The following is a 22,123-nucleotide window of genomic DNA, read 5'->3' on the forward strand; positions in this document are numbered from 1 at the left end:
TAAATAGTATTAAAGCTTATCGATAACACAGAACGTAACTCAAACACTTTTTATTGGCAGTTTTTTTTCGGAAGACATTTTATCATAAAACAAATTATTTGATTACATTAATTAAGTCGATTAATGAAATAAATAATTGCGGAAGAATAAAATTGCATATAAAAATTATAATAATTAATAGTTAACTTATTGTTAACTATTAGCATAATTTTATAGCATATTCTTAAATCATAAAAATCTTGCATTGAAATGTTATATAATCTCTCATTGTAACAATTTGTCCTATGCAATAAAAATACACACAAAATAGCGATCAATAAAATCATTAAATATACATTCTCGTTGCAGTTTTGCATTATTTCATCATTTCTTTAAAGTTATGTTAGCCCTATAATGCAACTGCCATATAAAAATAATGAATATATTTTTAACTCCGTATACACATCTCCATAACCATTCTTTGATACAAGACATCTGATTTGGAAGACATTTGATATGGAAGACGTGATGGACGTTTGACTTAAAAAACACGAAAACCCGCAAAGTTTACCCTTATTCTTTCAGTACAGAACGAAGCGCATCCAAAAATATATCAGCATGACGCTCTGTGAAAGTTAACGCAGGCCTCAGTCGCACAGCTCGGTTACCACAACCACCTACCTGAATACCTAACAAGAATACGGAAAACTTGAAAACTTGAGGTGTATTCTTAGCATTTACATTTTACATACGACACCACATTACCTTTGGTTGTAAATCTCTTGATGATGGTGTCTCGCATTTCAGGAGAGGTACAATTAAACGCTATGAAAGTTCCACGTCCACGCATCGAGCTAATTATACTAGAGTGCTCCTTTTGTATATCCATCAAATGCTTCAACATATAATCGCCAACGCGTATTACTCTATCCAGGAGATTTTCCCTTTTGATAATTTCTAAGATCGCTTCGAGCAATATCACTTTACTTGGATCGCCCATCCAGGTATTGAATACACGATATGATTGTCTCGGCCTACAAACGTACAATGAGCAATTAATCGTTAATGGTCTATGATACGTTACTGTTTTTTTTTTCATAAAAAATGTTTACTTGAAATCTTTCGAGTGATAATAACCGCCTAATTGCATTTTCTTGCTGAATGTCATCACGTCAGGTGGGGTATCTAAATTGAAGTGCTCGTGACACCACATTTTTCCAGTTGGCCCGCCACCAGTCTGGACTTCGTCGAAAAGCAATGCTGCTCCGTGCTGAAATATTTTAAGATGATAACATCCTTCTTAATACACAAGCTGAGATATAATTGCCTCTATATTTTACTTTTCGCGTTATGCGTTGAAGTTCTTGAAAAAATTCCGGTGATGCATGATTGTCGCCGCCTTCCGATTGAATAGGTTCGATTGCAACGCCAGCCACTGGAACCTTCTTTTCATTATTGTATTTTTCAAATAATTCTTCGACCTAAAATATTGGTAAAGCTTTAAAATTTTTCTCTTCTGCATGTGATGTGCTACAAAGATATTTAAAAATTATAAGTAACGATACCTCTGCGAGGCAACGTTTATCTTCTCTCTGATTTTCTCGCATGTTCTCATCCAAAGGATATTTGTACTCTGGGAAAGAAGCTATAGGCCAGTCGAAAGCTGGTATATCTATTTTGTGAATGTATTTGCTATGAGTTGTTGAGAGACAAGCTAAAGTTCTCCCATGAAAGCCACCTACCAATATTAAATATTTTGTGTAAAGATTATTTATAATAAATCTAGTTTTCAATATTTTTGCTCGGATTGATAATGAATGCACCTTTAAAGGACATAATGGAGTATCGCGGCGAACCAGGAATTTGATTTATCATACATGATTCTATCTCGTCCTTCGTGAATGGTTTTCCTTGTCTTTGTTTCTCTGCATACCAAATAAAGATGTTCTTAAAAGCATTTTCATTAGAACAAGAACCGCACATCATTGTTGTAATATGCGATAATCCGGTTGGAGCAACCTGTCCAGAATAATAATTTTGATTCAAGCGACGCGATGAGAGATAAATCAAATAGGTTTATTAGATACCTCCTTGTTAAGCAAAATATTCCTTAATTTGTTGGGCCAATTTTTCCCCGGGAAGACACCTAACGCAGGTCTATTTGCTATAATTTTCTGAAAAAGAAAGAAAAATGTATAATCGTAAATATTTGTATACAGCTCGATTGTCTTGTGTGTAATGTAAAAAACCTCGTATATTCTAAGAAATTTGGTTCTTGAAGGATATTCTAAGAAATCTGGATTATTCAAGGAAGCTTATCGAGTCGTGTAAACTATGCAGTTAAGTGATGTGTCCTGTAAGAGATTAGTATGCAAATTGTGTATGTGGAAAAAATCCGGTGCCCCGCGCCAAAGCGACTTTATATCACTCACTTGATTAACGGGATCGGCGAGAGCCGCCAACATCGCCGGATGATTGTACCCTAGAGGCATTGACGAGATTTGCATATAAACGTCCAGCAACGCGTTCCCGTCAACATCCATTATATAATTACCGGAGGATTTTTCGTAGTCTGCGAAGAATTGTACGGAAGATGCTTGCTGAAGTCACAGATGTTAACATTGTAACCCTCGTTTCGCGAGTCTCTTTAACGTACATTTAATATTTAAATATTATGCATTATTTTCAATATATTTAATATATATTTAATTTCGATATATTCAAGTATTAATATATTAATATATATGTAAATCACTGTTGAATTGAAATGAATTCAAGATCCAATTGTTAAAAATGCATGGTTGTACATTTAATATATAAATTATATGATTACTGCATTTTTTTTATTAAGTCAAATCAGCATCTGACATACTTGTATCGCATTCAATTCTTGTAGCAAGCTACGCGACTGAGGACCCGGTATTTCCGTCATAATTATCGGCCCTTCTGGCTCTCTTGACATTGAACCGGTTAAGCATCTATTCCATGTCGTTATAACTGCACAATAATAATATTATAGTCTTATACTTGAACATATATATTATATTTCTTTTTTGTAGTCGGTTTAATTTATGATAAACTGATTTATTGTAAAGTATTTTGTTTAGTCTGAATCCGTTTTATTGAGATTTAGAATATTAAACAAATTATTTGAAATTATCAGATGGATGGGAAATAGCCCATTTATTGCGTATATTAAAGTATTTCTATTGCGAGTGTATTTATATATTTTTATAAATCTACGAAGATATTCGTCTACCAGAAATGAAAAAAGTAACATTTCAGTAATATTGTCGAGATTACTGAAATCTTTCAATACGCATTATTGCATTTGAAATAATTAATGCGGACATTGCAGAAATGTTGCAGAAATGGTGAGATATTTCTGTAATATTGCTAATATTTCAAATGGAATATTGCATGTTTCAGAAATATTACACACCGAGTGAGTAATATAGATAATATTATATACCGAAAATTGACTTATAATTACCACATAAAATCTATTTCTAAATCGACTTAATTAGCTAATTGACAGTCGACTATAATCGAGTCATTTATCGACTGTTAGTCGATTATAAGTTGACATTCAGTTTGACTTTGAAATCGACTTTAAACTTGTTCTGCCGATTGACAGTCAACTCGGTGTTTATTTTGGGTTCTTATTTCACTATAAATGTTTATATATCTATGTAAATAAATTTCTCTCTGCACTTTTGAATCTTAAACTAATGGAGATTGAAAAATGTTTATATAAGAAAACTTAACTATAGTTAATTCGTTCAACAGATATGATATTTAGTTTCATTGACGCCAATTAAGAGTGCCTAATATATCATTTTAAACCACTTGAGGGTATCAATGGTATGAGATACAGGATACGGGTGTACAAAATAAAACATGAATAGAGAAAATATTGTAAGAAAATATTGTATTGTATAATTCTCTTCTAATGTCTAATATCAAATAGATAGAATAGTGGATAACAAGAATTATTTCATTTTCTGGAATTAATAAAAATATATGAATATTATCTCTCTCTTTTTCTCTCTTCACATGCACACTCGATAAAAAAACTATTTTTATACCTCTCTTATTTAGATAAATTTTATACAGAACGATATGATTGCCAAAAATGTTTCTATTAGAATACATTATATTTTTATTTCTGCATCAAGCAAATGTCAACATATTCGTATTCACACACATTTATAATATGTTTACATATTCACGTATATGTTTACATATTTATGTATATTAAATAAGACGTTCTATAATTTCTTCGTGCAAAATTATTTCTGGCTTTAATCTAATCTTTATTCTGGCTTTAATCTATTATTGAGGATTCGAAACTGCTCGTTCGATACTTATATATATTTATATGGATATTTACATGTCATATCAATATATATTGATTCTACCATCGAGATTAAAATACAAATTCATTATTAGATGTTTAATTATTAGAAATTTTACTTAATAATCTATGAATCTGAATGAATAAAATATCTTTCGATAAAACATCTTAAATTTCAATTTTGAAATAATCTTTCTTATTAAAATTTTGGATGCGGGAGGAGTAACAAAGAAATATAAAAATGGGAAAATAGGGAAATTGAGGAAGTAAAAAGTTTCAAATATTTGGGTTTCACATTTAACAGGAAAGGTAATTATAAAGATCATATTAGGGAATTATGTAGGAAAGGGAGAATCGCAGCAAGTAGAGTATGGGGTTTAGGAGAAAGAATATGTAAAGACGATTTTAGTAGGAGATGGGTATTATATAGTTATTTAGTGCAGAGCGTAATGTCATACGGAGTAGAAATATGGGGATGGGAAGAAAAAAAGGAGCTGAAAAATGTAATGCTAGATTATGTTAGATGGATTTTTAGATTAGATTTTTGCACACCAAGATACATAATGATGAAAGAGTTAGGTCTGGAAAAATTAAAAATTAGGTGGGGAATTAGAGAGTTGAGTTTTGAATGGAAAATTAGAGAAAAAGAGGAAAAGAACTTAATGAAAAAATGTTGGATAAAAAAAGTAAATATGGTAAACAAAGAATTGTAGACAAAGAGAGAAATTTTTCAATAGGAATGGATGGAGTATAGAGGAAATCGAGAATATGTGGAATAGAGGTGTAAAGATGGAAATTGAAAATATGATAAGAGAAAGAGAAAGAGATATACAGAAGCAAACGGTAGATAGTAGGATAAGGGAGGTACAATAGAAGAGATACAATAAAAGATATAAAGAAGTAGGAATAGGAATAGAAAGACCTTGTTATCTAAGAAGAGAAATATTGGATATTGAGGGAATAGGTGATAAGGTAAGAGCATTATTAAGACTAAGATAATGCGATAATATGGAAAGAGAAAATAGGTATTGGATAAAGAAAAAGGAGTATAAGGTATGTATATTTTGTGAAGAAGGATTAGATAATATAGAACATTATGTAGGGGAATGTGTAGAAGTGAAGGAATGGTTTGCGGGTCTAGGAAGAAATGTAAATGAGAGAATTCAAAAAGTACTGAATGATGACTTGGAGGAAGAGAAAGGAAAAAACCCTAGAAAGATTATGGAAGGAAAAAGAGAAAAAAGAAAGAGGAAAAAGAAAAAAGTATATAGAACAATCTGAAGAGCTTACATAAGGTAGGAAAGAAATGGAAGTAGGAAATAAAAAATAGATAAAGGTAATAACGAGGTAAAGAAATAAACATAAAGTATAAAGGAAATAATAAGTTATAAGTTGTAAATATAAGCGAAATATGTGATAAAAGAAAATGAAATGTAATACTATGTAATATGATAAGTTAAGATAAGAAAACGTTAGTTTTTATAAAGGAATGTAAATGAATGTATGTTCGCGAGCGGAATCCGACAGTGCGACGCTAGGAACGGAAGGTTTTTCAGCGAAAAAAAGTGCGCCTCGTTCACACAAAAAAAGACTGACGTTTATTAAAGTCAAAATTAAAAGACAAGTGTTTAGTGCAGCGATTGTGATTCGCGAAACAGTGGTGTAATAAAGTGAGCGCGGTTTTCGCGAGCGGTATCGCGAGCGGTGTAGCGAAACAAGAGCGTTTTTCGTATTCGTAGGCGGTCGTATAAAGCGGTTCAATTGGCGTATTATCAAAGCGAAGATAAAGCGGTTGTCCAGATGAATAAGCGGTCGTTATAAGCGGTTAATCAGCGGTTTTTCTAAAGCGAAGCGGTTTAACAGAGCGGTTTGGCGAAAAGTGCGAGACTTTGCTCGTTTCTCGGTAATCGCGTTTTTTATTGAGATGCCCCTTTGCGACGTGGGCCAATAAGTTTAATTGTTTAGCGGTGACCTCAGGGCGCCGCGCGTAATTGGCCGCCGATGAGGTCTGAGGTAGACAATTCTTTAATTGTCATGCGCGCAACCTTTTTCTATCAGCTGATTGGCAATCAGCCGATCATGACGTATGGGCGCGCATGCCCATACGCCTCCCTGATTTTGTCGACGGTTGCTTTGTTACTGAGAATGTTTATTACCAACGTTTCTCGATCGAAGAAAAAACGCGAGATAACAGGAACGATCGCGTTTTTCTGAAGGATCGAAAGCTCGAGAAGATTCTTGACGCCCGTTATATTCGAATTCTCGAATTATGCTAAAGCTGATTTTTCTATGCGAATTTTCGAACCGGAATACTTTTTATGGTTTTCGAACAATGTATATATATATAGATATATATAGTGTATAGGTATGTAAGTAGATATGTATATGAGTATGCTGATATGGAAGTAAATAGGTAGGCATGTATATATATATATGTGTGTAAAAAGAAAATGTAAAAGGTATAAAGGTAGAAATGTAGAAATGTATAAGAAGAATTAGTGATTTAAGTTTAGATGTAAAAGGTATGGACGGATGAATGTGTAGAAACATTGTAACCAAGTCCCTTCTTGGCACAAGAGCTGAAGAATAAAGAAACTAACAATTAAAATTTTGGATAAAATATATTGTATAAAACCGACTTGAAATTAACATTTTAACATTCAAAATCTACACAAAATCTACACAAAAATAAAATATTTTTTCAGCTACGTGTCCATTTAAAATTTCCATTTAAAATAAAAGATAAAGATTCTGATTAAAGGTACATGAGGGAATTAATGTATTAATTAATCCTGTCGATATTACTTTTGAATCGCGTTATATTCTGTATATACAGGGTGTAACTGAAAAAGCGCCCACGGAACAAATAGCGTTATTCCGGTCGGTGCTTATTGGCGCAACTTTACTCAATAATTACCGCTTTATTAAGCATTATAGAATAAAATGGTTCAGAACTTTTCGATTTTTAATCAGGAATAACATTATTTGCTCCGTGAGCGCTTTTTCAGTTACACCCTGTATAGTTTTAAGATTCGCGAGGTAGCAGAGCAGCTGGAGTCAGGACAAATTTATCGATTTTGTCGTAGTCCATACAGCATCCGCGACAGAGCGGCGAGTTTCCCGATCGGTTCTCGTAGTTATATGAATTTATACAAACATATGACGAGAGATGATTGAATTTTGGTAAATACCGTTTAACCGTCGTCGAAGTGAGGTCTGCGCACTCAGCGCACGATGACACTTGTTAACAATCATTTCCGTCTGAGATAGGAGCAGGGAGGGCTGCTCTCCACGACGTCGTCACTGCGGAAGGGATGGTGCCGTACTGGTCGCTGATACGCGCTGATAGCGCATTAAAAGAGAGAGCCGAGAGTCCCGTTGAGGGCGCGAGTTACGCACGAATTGTCGCTTCTGCTTAGAAATTTTTTTACTCTATCCTTAGAATTTTGAATTTATTAAAATACCGAAAATATTATAGATACAGAAATTTCTGCCGGTATTTTGTAAAAAAAATCACAGATTTTTTAGTGACAGATATTTTCAACAGCACGTAAAAGTCACCGAAGGTGAAAAAAATGTCGAACTCTCTTCGCGACGACCTGACTGCGAAAGTAGCTACTGATTAATGGAAGATATCAAATTGTCGTTCTTGCTTACACAACTGTCTGTCTGTCTGTCAGTCTGTCTGCACCGTCAACAAATACCGTTGTGCTTCGTGTCAGGAATAGTACTGTATTTTCAACGATTCCATTCGTGGCGCGACCACAAGATTCGGTGAAAGTGAAAGTACAATTTTGGACTTTTTCCTCATAAAACCTTCCATTTAAATTTCTAATTTAAATGATTATCATTCCCGATAAATTCTCTATTATTCGTCATAATTTACCTACATCTATGCTTATATGTCATTCTACTAAATGACGCAACATAATTAATTCGGCGTTAATTAAAAGAAAGCATGAGATATTTTGTGTGTTGTATCATATATACATACATGCATACATATATTATCCACAAAAATCGTTATTAAATTTCGGCGATTGCAATCGTTATTTTTTCACATATAATATACATATATATATATATATATATATATATATATATATATATATATATATATAATGCACGTATATTTATGTGTGTGTGTGCGTACACTTGTGTGGGTGTATATTCTTATGTACAGTTGAAATGCCATGGTGTTTGTAGTGCGCTTGACCTCATTACAAATGACAGAAGGCAAACAATCGATTATACGATCGTCTCGAGACGGAGAGTATAAAAGAATCGGGCAGGTTTTCTCGATGAAAGCAATGAATCGAGCTGGTCGTCAGTCAAGAGATATCTTACTTGACGATCCAAGGAAATACCTCTTACTTTTTTGAGACTCTGACAGATTCATAATACAAGCGTTTCGTCAGTAAAAATCGACATGATGAATCAGTTCGATCGATTTTCCAGTTTCCGTTCGGATTCGCCCCCACTATAATGCGGGGACTCACATCCGACTTACTTGGAAACCACGCCTCGAGACCTTTTGCCCAAGATGGAGAGGTGGTCGTGTTTTTGGGTAGCTCGGGCCGCGCGCGACGCATATTGTCACTCGCGCGAACGCACTCGAGTGGGTCCGTCCGATCCTTACCGCGGAGTCGTCTCTTCCCAGGTGACATCCTATATCCGCGAGAAAGAGAGCATCCTTTCAGAGCGACCAAACTTTGTCCACCTGTGGATCCAATCGTCAGCCCGAGCACGTGCGATCACGTGTGTGAGTATAATTGGTTTACGGTACCGGTTACGATACACTTTGCTCGAGTCGTCATTCGTATCTCCGTTAATGCGCTACAAAATAGATTGAAAATATGACCGGTCGTAGATCTGGGTTAATGTTGCTCATAATTTCCGAAATCTATGCAAAAATTGATATCCGATTATCGATGATTATATTGATTCTCTGTCGCATCTTCAATTCCCGTAGATCTCGATCAATCATGTACATCGCGATATAAAAAGTTCTAAACTCAATTATTGACTTATCTTTTGTCTATATTTTTAGGTAAATTTTTTTCGAGTTTTTGCGACCTTGAAAGCAGAGAAAGTTTTAATCTCATTTTTCTGCTCTCTTTTTCTATTTATTTTTCTCTTATCTTGCGGTTTTCGCGATGCTGGTATTTCGAAACCGGTGAAACTCAAACTCGATTTTTAAGGATCATGGTCAGATAAGCTATCAATGCTCCATTTTTTATTATGTATTATCATCTGTACGATGATGCAATATGCGATGTAATTATTTTTTAATTGCCAAAGTACTGTTAAGTATTTATTCACTAATAATTTTTTATTCATAGTCTATCTTTCGTCAAGAACACTTTTCGTCCGTGTTTCTTCAAGACCTGCCGTGAAATCAATTCGCCCGTTTTTTCTAATTTTTCTCCCTATTAACATAGTAAAATTTATATCAAATTTATTTCAAGAAAGCGTGGTTTTTACAAATATTTAAATGTCACGAATTTATTGACCGATAGAACACACTAAACTCAAATGATCGATAATTTATGACTGCAACTTTCGAATCGGGCGATTGACCCGACATACGAAGAGAATACGATTCGAGGAGGATTCACGTGTGTTTACACGCCGATAACTTATGCTCTCGTACTTGCGCGGTTTATTAGCTTATCTTTACATTTCTTTTTCGTTCGCTTAACATATTTATGAATCGAGATAATATAAGACAGCCAATAAAAACGTTAGGTCCAACCAGAATGTAAGTTCGGTAACGAGCGATCTTACATAGTTGGGATATAATTCAGCGGATAGCCAGAGAGCTATAATCCTATCTTATAACTCCAAAAGAGTCTAACGGAAGAACTCGTTACTAGACGGATTCTATAACTCGTAAAAAAAATTTCATCATAACGGCATGTTTCCATATTTGTATTATAAAGTATATAATGTAGGATTTGAATACTCACAAATCCCTTTTCTCCGGTCGTTCACCCCGCGAAAGAATTCGTTATTCGATTTATGTTTCTTCCAAAAGTCAAAGCTCCATTTGTCTTAGGTTTTACGATTTCGCGATTATTATCGTTCCTTCTAAATCCGCCTACGGTGGATTTATGCGACAAACGGTCCTCGATTCACGTTGGAGAAATTCCAAACGATGAAGATCGCGGAGAACGATGAGGACATTGTTTGTCAGAACTAGACGGGCTTAGGTGTTATTAGCGTCGGATTTATGCCTCCGATCGTCACCTCGCGACATCGTTTTGAATCCCATTATCTTCGTCTATTCCAACGCAAATTCCTCGAGACGTCCCTTGAAGCGAGTCGCTCGTTTCGGTCTCCTTCGTTTATCATTGCGTTTTGATAGTAGCGAGATGAAAGCTTTGCTCTCGGCGAAGGTTAACCGGCTGCGGTTTACATCTGGCGAATCTTTCGTTTTATTTTTTTTATCGCGAAAAAAAAAACGAACATGTGTCTCATTGTGACTTCGAGAATCCTGTTGCTGCGGATCCACTTTCGAGCTGTTTAAACTACCTGTCTGAGAGCAGTAGATTTCGTTACACGATAAACGAGCGAGAGATCCAAGACGGGCAGAAAATCTATGTATATATAATGAATCGAGGGTTCGGAGTAACGCGATAATAAATGCTACATCAATCATATGCTACACATTGATATTATTCATATATTTGAAGGTACGCACAGTTATTTCGTCGAAAAAAGATTTGTAAATCAAGTACCGTTATTTCATTTCTAAATCGAGTTTTGCATCTGTCGTGAGTTATGATTTATGATACTATTTGTTGAAGCTACGGTCAATGAATTCGGCTTACAATCAGAATCGATTGGAAATATGGCATTCTAAATGATTTATATTACATCCTCGGCCCAATGAAAACCGTCACTTTAAAGCCATCGCGTATCTCGCGTGCTAAACAGCTGTCAATGACACGAGTGTACGCGTGAATGTCAGCGAATTCTCGTTCAGTCTGGTGTGCTAATGGATATGTTAACGATCGATTGACATATCGATGAATTTTAATATATAACCGACCGAGAGAATAAATATCAAAGTTTAAAAGTGACGCGTAAGAGCTCTGCGAAGTTGTTAAAAGAATATGTGAAACAATTCTTGGCGCCGATTCTAATCCACGTTACGTGTACCGCCTGATAATATTATACATGACACAAGTGTCGATGACACATGTGCTCGTCATTATTGTTGTAACAACACGCATTGCCTCGTTTTCTTATGCAAGATTCGGCACTAATCAGCTGATTCAAGGACGTTCATCGCAAGGACGTTTTTCGCCCCCGTCTTTCGAAACCGGAACTCATTTTATTAGGCTTTTAAATATGTATACCTGGTACAAGTCCGAAGTAATGTTCTCGTATTTCTCATGTGCTCCTGATAATGAGGGATGCTTTATAATTTACCGAGTTAATTCAACGATTCGCTTTGTTTTATTCACTTCATAATAAATTTTTCATCTATTGGCAGTAATGAAAAGTTTTTGAATGAAAGGCTCTCTTAGACTACGAAATATATCTACATAAATGAGATTTTAAAAAATTGCTTTATTCGAGCACAAATATTTACTAATTAATGAGCAAAAATATTTTACTAATCATTACGATATTTATGGTTTTCAGAAAAAGATGATTACCAGGCATCGACGAAACGATATCCTGTTCGTGATATTATATCTCTTCGTGCAAGTAAGATCGTTTCCCTCACAATAATTACGCGCGCAAAATTAAAATTGCAAACAGACTTTCCGCTTTTTTTTTATCACGAACCGTATAATAACGTATTCAAACACACTTCATGACATCCTCTCACATAAATTTTTGCCAATGGCAACGAAAGTCTGACGTACCGACTCGTTTTTCGATGCATAACCGTTCAAGTCTTGCACGGTTCTCCAATTTCACAATACTTTCCCGCGGACGCGCCCTTAATACTTTGCACACCAATAAAAGTAAACGCGAGGCCGCCCATTTAATGATGGATGGAAAGTATATCGAAGAAAGGTGTGCAAAGTCATTCTCTCTTACGCAACATTCTTTGTCTCTTTCCTCTTTTAATCATCTACCATTGTCGCGATTTAAAAAGGTGCCCGATGAGATACATGGCCATGGTCGGATGATGGATCCACCTTCGAGAAACGCGATGTGGCGGTTCGGATATCCGAATCCTGTTAATTATAATGACAATGAGCTCTTTTGTGGAGGATATGCAGGTGCGTTCGCAAAAACTCGTCGGGAATCTCCTTAATTTACTACAACTTGCTACTCGATGTTGAAGTATTGGCTGATATTAATGATAATTATTGTTTTATAGTTCATTGGCAACAAAATAAAGGGAAATGCGGCGTTTGCGGCGACGCGTATCACTTGAGTCAACCGCGTCCGCATGAAGCTGGTGGCGAATTTGCCAAAGGAATCATCGTTCGACATTACACCGTAGGCCAGGTAATGTAATCTGCAAACTCGTAATGTTTTCGTGTGTATTGAACACTAAATTTAAAGATATGAATTATATATACCGTTACCTCTTACAAATTACATAATTATTTTCTTCGCATACTTGCACGTAAAAAAAAAGATACATTTCTAAAAAAATTTCTAATAATGCAGGTTTAAAGTCAGAGTACAATTTGTAGGAAATTGAAGTTGAAATCGAGCTAACGGCCAATCATTATGGAAGATTCGAGCTCTATCTGTGTCCTAATGACGATCCATCGCACGAGGCGACCCAAGAATGTTTCGACTCGTGAGTATTTTCTCTCTCTCTTTCTCGCGCATCCGTTTCATTACAACTACTCGCTTGTCACTAATGTATCTTAATTGCATAGTTATCCCTTGTACGTGTCTGGGACGCAAGACGTTCGATTCGAGATTCCACGCGATACGGGAAAAAAGGGGATAATCAAATATTACGTGACGTTACCGGCGTATTTGACGTGCTCGCAGTGCGTCGTCCAATGGAACTATTACACTGGTGAATTTTACACCATCTTTCTCTTCCCTCGGCGACTCGATTTCTCATTTTTTCCATTGTCCCAGGTAATATGTGGGGCACGTGCGAAAATGGCACGGAGGCCGTTGGATGCGGAAGGCCGGAAACGTTCAGGAATTGCGCGGACGTAAGGATCGTCACTAGCACCGGTGGGATACCACCGCAGTTTCTGTATCAAAATACTCTTTATCAATTGTATTCCATAGCTCCGAAATTCACGAGCAGCCCGCTAATTCGACCGCTTAGGTGAGAATCGGCATAATTAAGAATTAATATATCGAGAATTAACGTGCATTTAATCGATTCGCGCTTGTATAACATTCATGCACGACGGACGTTTCGCGATTTCAGGGTTCAAGTGTGCGAGGCGACCGCTGCTTATCGATACAGGCAAGATATGAACAATTGGTGTCAAGTGAATTGCATACGTATCCCGTCAAACTGCCCGCCGGGTGTCTGTCATTGTCTGTAAGTATTGAAATTGATCGATATACACGAGCGCATAAATGACCATTGATTCGAAATTATATTAAACAATCAAATCGCCAGCTATCGCGTAATTCTTGATACAATGTATTCGCCTGAGTTCAATCTTTTTTAATCCTCGTTTATTGAGAGATATATGTATTCGCAGTGACACGTGCGACGCTATCGGAGATATCGCTGAGAAACCCGGAGCGGATCAGTATTGCCTGAGACGTTGCATGCGCTATCCGTCAAATTGTCCGACCGATCGCTGCAACTGTTATTGAAGCTGTGAACGCGACATTGACATCCCACATGTAGCATTAAGATGCGAATCTCAACGCGCACTGCGCCGAATAGAAATTAATAAAAAGCCTAATCTACATTTACGGCTTAGGCATAATTTTGCGAAAAAATTCTACTCTATAAAAAAATTTTTCTTACCTTTTCGCGAACGTTTTTTTTTCTGCGAAGCTGAAAAAAATTGTTTTTACGAGATTATGATTTAAAAAAAATATGTTTACTCTGAAACGTGAGAGAGGTAATGGATGAGTGACAAGAAGAATGCGTAATGGCACTATGATATTTAATATTAGGACATTCTCTATTGACAGCTTAAAATTTTTTTTTTACGCGTATATCACATATTATATACGTAACCATCAACGCATCTTCGCGATCTTGCGCACGATATATTATTAATTAACGCAACTATGTTTTAACGAAACGAACAGTTTTACCAATTGTTTTTAATGCGTTTCCAATTGCCACACAACTCATGTGAATAAATTACTCATAAATTAATCATGCCAATTAGAAAACGTATGCGCTCGTACGTTCTCGTAGCAATGTATGTATATATATATATATTATATAGAGATCTCACTATATAGTTAACACTTTACAAAACTATATACACTAAAGCCTTCTCTCTTTATCGTTTACAACGCTAGCTATATAGTAACATATTTTTTTTTCTTTCAGCCTGCCCCTTCATATTTCTCTTCATATACAACATATATATATATTTATATCATCTCGGACGCGCGGTATAATAATCGTCGACAAAGTGCGTAATATTAGCGCGTCAAGTCAAAACTCGTGCTACGCCAAATCCTAGCGCAAGGTGTACAATAATACAAAGGTATCTTTTGTTTGTCTCCGCTAATCGCTAAGCAACTAATTAACGTCCGCGGCCCCGGTTACGGCTTAATTATTCGAATACTCTCCCTCCTCTTTGCTATATATTTTCAGACGATTCTCCCGTTCATTAATCCTCTCATTCTCATTTAATGTTTGTATTATTTTATTATTGTATTATTTTATACGTTTGTATTATTTTATTGCAATTTGCGGAACCTTTTGTTTCATTGTTTAATAATGAGGTCAAAAATAAAATGTACTACATTATTGTTTTCGTTTAAATTATATTTAAATATAGTTAATAAATTGCAATATTAAATCTAATAAAAATATTTAAATGCTAATCACTTTTTAATAAAATGGTTTCGATATAATTATCTCGAGAGAATGGGAGGATTAATCGCGACACGCGTCAGACAATCGTCAGACAATCGTCTCGATTTTTTTTCGATCATGGACGACCAGATTGAGAACGCTCTTGGTATGCGTCTATCGTTCCAATGAACATGGTTCTTGCGAGAGTGAGCGAAGGAATTGCACATTAACTTTTCGCGTTAGAAAAATTATTCAAGGATAAGAAATTATTCAAGGATAGAACATGTCTCGATTCCTATTCAGGAAAGTCGTCAAAGAAATTTTTTATGCTTCCGCTATCTCGAAAAACTGTGAAACGAAAGATAATCTGTGTGTATGTGTGTATGTTCTACAGATTTTTTCGCCCAATAATTGTCAAATCATCGCGAATATAAAAAATGAAGCGGTTATTTTAGCCTCGCTCGAATATAATGAATTTACTCACCGACCGGTGCAGCCGATCGTTGCCTCCTCGTTGCCGACAGCTCCATTTTTCCGCAAAATCGCGAGAAATTAAAGCAGCTCCACGATCAGCCCATCACTTTATTACTCGCACTCCCGATTTACTCTACGCGCGATACGCTCGATGATGCACTTGGAGTAAATAATGTAATAATAGAAAATTGTTCGTCGCGCTTTGCACGCTATTCCCGATATTACGTGACGTCATCGAGATGTGAAAAATTCGAAACACGCGTCGACAGCTTCGCGCTGATACGTGGGCGCAAAATTTCAAAAGTGAGTTAGAAAGAGAAGAAAAAGAGACAGAGAGAGAAAGAGAAAGAGGAATTAAATAAAGAAATTATAATTATGATACGTTAATAAAATTTTACATAAATTTTAATCGTAACATAAACACACGTATAACAATATAATATAATAGAAAATATAATAATACTCGTTTAAATAATGTTAAATATTTTATTGCGTTTTTATGATATAATTGATATTAAAATTTCTTTCTATAATATATAATACAATATCACGTATCAACCCAAAGCTGTCAAAATACGCGACAATAATTAACAGATTTCGATGTTAATTAGAATACGAGACAGAGTCCGAGTTTTTATTGTAGCTCCACTTACGCGCGTCTGTGTTTGTGACTCACGACTCACGACAAGTTCACGCGGCTGCTCGCGCCGGTCGGGTAGGGAGGAGTGGGGGGGACCGCGCGTCAGTCGAGTCAGGTGAAAAAGACGTACGTCGTATCGCTCTATGTTGCTCTCTCGCGTCCTTTGACGACCTCTTTGCGATCGAAAATATTTGGCGTGCGTCGAATCGAGTACCACGGCAGTTTATCGTGGAACGTTAACTTGTTAAATCAACGCGCTCGCTCTCGATTTAAAGCGTGTTTTCGATTATCTTCCGCGATCGACGTGAATAGTGCGAAGTTGCCGCCGCGTCTTCTATCGAAGCGCTTCTCGCGGAGGCTTCTCGAGTGATCGGATGACGAGTGATCGTTGCGTTATTTATTCGTTCGAATCATCGTGCATCGTGCGTGTCGAAAGTGGAATAAAACAGTCGAGCGATCGCTTAAAAGTGTTATTAGTCGACGCAATCGCGATTAACGCGCGTCTCTCGATATTCGTAAGATTTGGTGTGACGAATGGTCATCAATTGGCGCATAATCAACGCTACGAATTGAGCGCATTTTGACGATCGACCGAGAAATGGAGGAGCCAACGGACGAGAAAACGATGGCGAAAACGTTGATGAAAAGGCGAAAGGATTGATACTTGGTGAGTGATTTCAATTATATCCGCGTTCATTTTCGCTCTATCCTCGGCGATTCGATGTCGTTGCGTTGCGTGATTGCGATTTCACATATGCATCGCATCACGTATGTGTGTGTATGTGTGTATCGTTGCCGCATTTATTAAATAATATGTAATTAATAACATATTATTAAATAATTAAAAATACAGTTCTCTCTAATTATCGCTGGATTGGCAGTGCAATTTAAACGTGACATTCTGTTTTCTAAAGCACATATTTTGTAATTATTCTCTATTTAATATCGGATAATGTTACGAGAGAGATACAGAGTTGTAGGATCAATGAAAAATAAATCACAATTTACGATCAGATTTATTTCAAACTGATCGTGAGAGTAATCGATGATAAAATGGATTAATCGAAACGACATCGATTCGATTCCAACGCGACAAGTTAATTAATTAAGGAACAAGGGAGAGGAGCATAAATTTTGGAAATGATTTTGGATCTATATAATTCGTTTTCATATTTCTTTTGTCGCAAGTTTAACGACGCAACATATACTATTGTCACTAGCATTTTCATTTTAGGCTCTGTGTATTATAAATATTGCGCCATTGTGCATGCGTTTTTGTGCAAAATGTAATTTTGAGAAGAAAAGAACAGTAAATGATAATTGTGTGAATCTCCATAAAATTTTTTTGCGCGCTCAACGATACATATAACGAAAATACAATTTGCCTTTAATCGCGCGATTAAATCGAGATTCGAAGAAATTAAATTAAGAGGAGATTCAAAAAAAAAGAAACAGAATAAAATTCCCGGATCCTTAAATCGTCTCATCGATCGATATATTGACACATCTCAGATCTTTGCACATTTGTAAGAGAATTCGTTCTTCAAATCAAGCATTTTGAACCAACAGATCCATACATTAAACGATACATCTAAATTCCTTAAAGTTTCGAATCTTCAGAATCAATTAGGGAACTCTTACATTCGTAGGTAATTAAATTCTAGGATGCCTGGGAATCTTAAATCTAGTACATAGATTCATACGCAAAATTTTCACTCGCTTATCGATGGCATTTACATCTTTAGGCTGCTGTGTGAAAATACACACTTGAACAATTGCTTCACGTATGCGTTTATGCGAAACTTCGCAATTTGACGCAAAATAACATCGCACTCGACTAATTACAAAGATTCATGGCAAATCGAATAATTAATCGTTAATCCAGCGTAAAAGCGATGGTGCGCTGGTTTTTAATTGGTGCATATCTAAATTTCATAAATTTTGGTTAGATCTGACGGATCCACACGGTTAGAGTTTTTCTAATAATAAAAATATTCTGTATATTTTTTTTTACCAATTTAAGAAAAAAACGCGATGTTTAACTCATTTAATCTACATACAATCATCTTTTTTTCTCTAAATAATAACAATAACTATTATTATTTTTTTGCGATTGTGAATAAAAATTATTTTGCGACAGTTTTTCTTTTCAACCTCTTCGTAATAAACGCGATAAAAATATTATTGCGTTTATTACAAAAATGTTACTTACAGGTTATATCTAGATAAAAATATAATTCATAAATGTATGACGAAAATATATATAAATACTATTTTAACAATGTATGTACAATTCTGTGAAAACATTCTATAAAACAAAAACACTTTGAAACGTTGTATAAAGCAATGTTACAATATATGTGTATGTATATGTATCGTGGCACCGGATCTTACAGACTTTTTAAAAAAGTGCAACTTGCAAAACACGAATAATTTATGCAAGTTAATTTCTTTCATTACTATAATAATATTTTAGCAGTATACATTATATTTTAGAAAGATACTCTGGACTTTATTCATAACTATCATTTTGCCTACGTACACTAATTATGCGAGCGCTAATCACATTTCGTTCGTTATATCATATAAGTGCCATCTCTTTGCCAGATTAATCATGCTTGAAATAATCGTAACGTCCCTTTCTAACGCTGAAGAGTTAATCGCAACATTGGAATAGCAAAGGGATTGTTATCAATGTTTCAGAGTGTGTTTTATATATTAAACATTATTAATCTCTCTCGACGTAATTTTCCGAGCTAAAACCTGCAGTTCTGATAATGGCATGCTAAGTGTAATCGATGTACACCAGGCGTCGCGGTTTAAAGTTATACAAAATGCGATATGTGAGGGATGCGCGCTCAAGATCGCAACGGTCCATCGTTTCTGACTTGAAATCTGTTAACCGATCATCGACGAATGGAGATTGTAATTTGATTATAAGTTGCAGCTAAAAACAGTGCAGTACATTTAACATAATTATTGATATAATTAACTGTAAAAAATATATATATCATTCATTTTGCCACAATATTATTAGGAAAATTTTTCAGCTCGCGATTCTAATCACACGGATAGCTTGTGAAACTTGCGCGCGCCCCCGCGTTGTACGACAACAAGGTCCTTGATGAGTATATCTTCCAAGACACGAGAAAAAGTGCGACGTACGCGATGATATTGGAAATTATTTACACAGAATATAGCGTCCTTAGGCGAGTAATATTTTTTTTTTTGATTTGCTCCGTGGCTCGTCCACTGCTTAGAATTCGCGTTTCTCTCCAGCACACATCCGAGTCCTCTGTGTGAGTCCTCTCATAGATTTGACCATATTTTTTTCAACTCGTGCATGAAAATTCGCGGGCGAATCGAAAAGGTAGTTCGGTATCGTGATCGCTATGATTGCGAACGAAATCGTACGGTAGTAAGTATATATTATTTTCATTTTTCCTTCTATCATCAATCGCGCGGGATGTGTTACTCTAATCTTATTATCGGCTAACCTATCATAAGAACATTACGATACTTAAGTTGAGCTGCTGAATTAATAGTACAATCGTCGTGAATACTTTTAGAATCCTTATGATTACGCTCGCGTGTCCAGACCAGTCGTACACGGCATCTTGCACTTAAATAATTGCTCAAAATCGAGAGTATTTCGCTTTTGCGCACGCACTCGCTATTGTGTATAATTACGAAAACAATCGCAAATATTCGGTAATCGAATATTCGGTAATCGAAGAACTTTAACGTCGAAATAAAAATTCAATATTTGATAAAAAAACACAAACATATTATAATCCATCATGAATTCTCTACTTTCCTTCTTGCATCTCTTTTCGTAAAACGGGCTACTAATTAGGCGATCATTCTTCGTTTCCATTCAAGTTATCCATTTCTCTCCATCGAAGCAAACGAGGAATCGACCATTAGGATCGTCATAAGTTCGCGATTGAATGTGAGACAAACGCGTGTTATAATTAGTAGAATAATTATTTCGTTCTAAATTTAAAACTAGACACGAAAAAACACCGAGGTTACAGTTAAGAGCACAATTTATGCAATTTTTAAATAGCCTCTCTCTTTCGATTTGTAGCATCGAATCAAGGTTCCTGGGGCAGTAACAGGACCAGAGATTCGATGGCGAAACGAATACTTTAAGAACTTGACACGCGCTATTCTGGAAATTCACATACGAATATTTTTTATTCTTTTATTTGTTTTGTGTCATAAATTCGCGAGCGCGATTCGCTCAAGCGAGGGTCAACGAGTGAAACGCCGTAAGATGACCGCAATCGCCATCGACTATCATCGGTTTTAATTAATCCGACAGAGCAATTACGACAAAGCGGCGTGTACTATAACACGAAATACCTGTAATTAGACACTTACGATATATCAGGTCACGATAATTTGTCAATAGTTAATATCGAACGCTCGTAAGACACAATGTAAGACACGCTAAACTCTAGGCGATTATTCTAAGACGAAAACGTGCACATCGATGCGCCTGAATTATGATTACGCGTCACGCATTGGGATGCAATATCGGTAAAATATATTTTTCTGAAAAATATATATATCGCGATATCTTTTCGATACGACATCGTTAATCAAAATCCGGTCAATTGGGGGCGGATTAAACGCGAATCGCGTCTTTACCGTAACGCATAACGGGACACACATCGAAACGTAACGTTTCGCGAACGCGTGATTCGCGAAAAAGAGAGTATCCGGGAAAAGCGCGACCATGGAGAGCGGCCAAAGGGCTCAGATTTGGCTAGCGCTCTACGAGCGTGCGTTTGCGCGAGATACCGAATTAAAATGAGAATAAAGAGTTCCCAATCCGCGCGCACGAATTTACTCGCTAATTATCCCTGTCTGGCAACGTTACCTTTGAACGTTTATTCAACACAGAGTGACACGATCTACCACGTATCTATCTACTTGTGTCTCATGCGACACGTGTTTTTTCTACCAGGTTCTCGATCTACGTTAAACTACGGTAATCTACGAACAACGTTAGAGACTACGCTCTAATGTCTCTATGAACAACAGCGCCCGTCTCTTTAACGTTTTCACAAATAATTTCCGCGTACTTTTTAATATGGCTCGCGTATGCTAAGAATGGTAAATAGTAATGGTTAATAGAAGTCGGAAAAGACGAAAGAGATCAAAGTGGATCCATATGTTGTGAATCCTCGTGACTCCGAGCAAACGAATCGGGTCGTTAGGCCATACAGTGTAAATATTAACAGCGACTAGATGCCGACACATCGTTCTGCGACATATATGTTTTCGCGTCGAAATATATATCGATTCTATCGAGCAATTTGCCCGCGATTCTTTACCTTGCGCGCAAAACACCGTCATTTCCGCCGCGATATCGCGAATTTATCGATAGCGCTCGTTTGATGCGCTCGTTTGATTAGATCCTTCGAGGCTTCCGCAAGCTTTATTCCAACTAAAAATGTTTGTCGTTTAAATAACCCGGAATGATTGAAGCGCGGTATCTTTGCCGCGTGTGACGGTCTGAACACGCGAGCTCGGTAAAGTGGATCAAAGTGAAAATCGAAATCGAATTTGTGTGACTGTTGTAAATGTAAAATGCAAAGATACTTTGTTTTCTTTTAATATCAACACGACAAAAATTACAGGTAACCTAAAGTCGCATAGGTTTTTACATAGGGCGCATCCACTCTACAGTTTTCCCTGAAACAGACAGTGAGCTCCG

General features: G+C 36.1%; 4 protein-coding genes across 13 annotated transcripts in view; 2 read left to right on the forward strand and 2 right to left on the reverse strand.

Moving 5' to 3' along the window:
- Window positions 1–35: 35 nt before the first annotated feature.
- On the reverse strand, window positions 36–15,903 carry LOC145971671 (4-aminobutyrate aminotransferase, mitochondrial-like). Of its 2 annotated transcripts, none has more exons than XM_083099597.1 (10): window positions 15,766–15,903; window positions 2,852–2,976; window positions 2,412–2,579; window positions 2,067–2,153; window positions 1,803–1,998; window positions 1,545–1,717; window positions 1,320–1,460; window positions 1,092–1,249; window positions 745–1,013; window positions 36–668 (listed from the first exon to the last, which is right to left on the reverse strand). In XM_083099597.1, exons 1-10 carry the CDS (start codon window positions 15,809–15,811, stop codon window positions 553–555), a joined length of 1,479 nt encoding a protein of 492 aa, XP_082955723.1. In that variant the 5' UTR covers window positions 15,812–15,903; the 3' UTR covers window positions 36–552. The 2 variants fall into 2 exon arrangements, with proteins under 2 accessions (XP_082955723.1, XP_082955713.1); XM_083099587.1 differs by lacking the exon at window positions 15,766–15,903 and adding an exon at window positions 7,528–7,678.
- LOC145971716 (uncharacterized) lies at window positions 8,893–16,833 on the forward strand. Of its 2 annotated transcripts, XM_083099661.1 has the most exons (9): window positions 8,893–9,098; window positions 11,990–12,055; window positions 12,453–12,579; window positions 12,681–12,811; window positions 13,003–13,112; window positions 13,195–13,340; window positions 13,406–13,604; window positions 13,710–13,826; window positions 13,993–16,833. In XM_083099661.1, exons 2-9 carry the CDS (start codon window positions 11,996–11,998, stop codon window positions 14,108–14,110), a joined length of 1,008 nt encoding a protein of 335 aa, XP_082955787.1. In that variant the 5' UTR covers window positions 8,893–9,098; window positions 11,990–11,995; the 3' UTR covers window positions 14,111–16,833. The 2 variants fall into 2 exon arrangements, with proteins under 2 accessions (XP_082955787.1, XP_082955794.1); XM_083099668.1 differs by lacking the exon at window positions 11,990–12,055.
- LOC145971631 (uncharacterized) overlaps window positions 14,393–22,123 on the reverse strand; it is a 20,924-nt gene continuing 13,193 nt past the window's right edge. For all 8 annotated transcript variants that reach the window (XM_083099529.1, XM_083099522.1, XM_083099560.1 and 5 more), the window contains one exon: window positions 14,393–22,101. In XM_083099529.1, coding sequence (XP_082955655.1) covers window positions 22,041–22,101 — 61 coding nt within the window. In that variant the 3' untranslated portion in view covers window positions 14,393–22,040. The remainder of the gene's footprint in view (window positions 22,102–22,123) is intronic.
- The window catches only part of Mical-like (MICAL-like protein), a 63,627-nt gene continuing 58,430 nt past the window's right edge, over window positions 16,927–22,123 (forward strand). Inside the window, exon 1 of the mRNA XM_083099485.1 lies at window positions 16,927–17,062. The gene's annotated coding sequence lies outside the window, so the exon portion shown is untranslated. The remainder of the gene's footprint in view (window positions 17,063–22,123) is intronic.

Source organism: Camponotus vicinus, unplaced genomic scaffold, assembly GCF_025532165.1.
Source record: "Camponotus vicinus isolate PSW18456_S1 unplaced genomic scaffold, iyCamVici1.0 SCAF_1, whole genome shotgun sequence".
NCBI lineage: Eukaryota > Metazoa > Arthropoda > Insecta > Hymenoptera > Formicidae > Camponotus > Camponotus vicinus.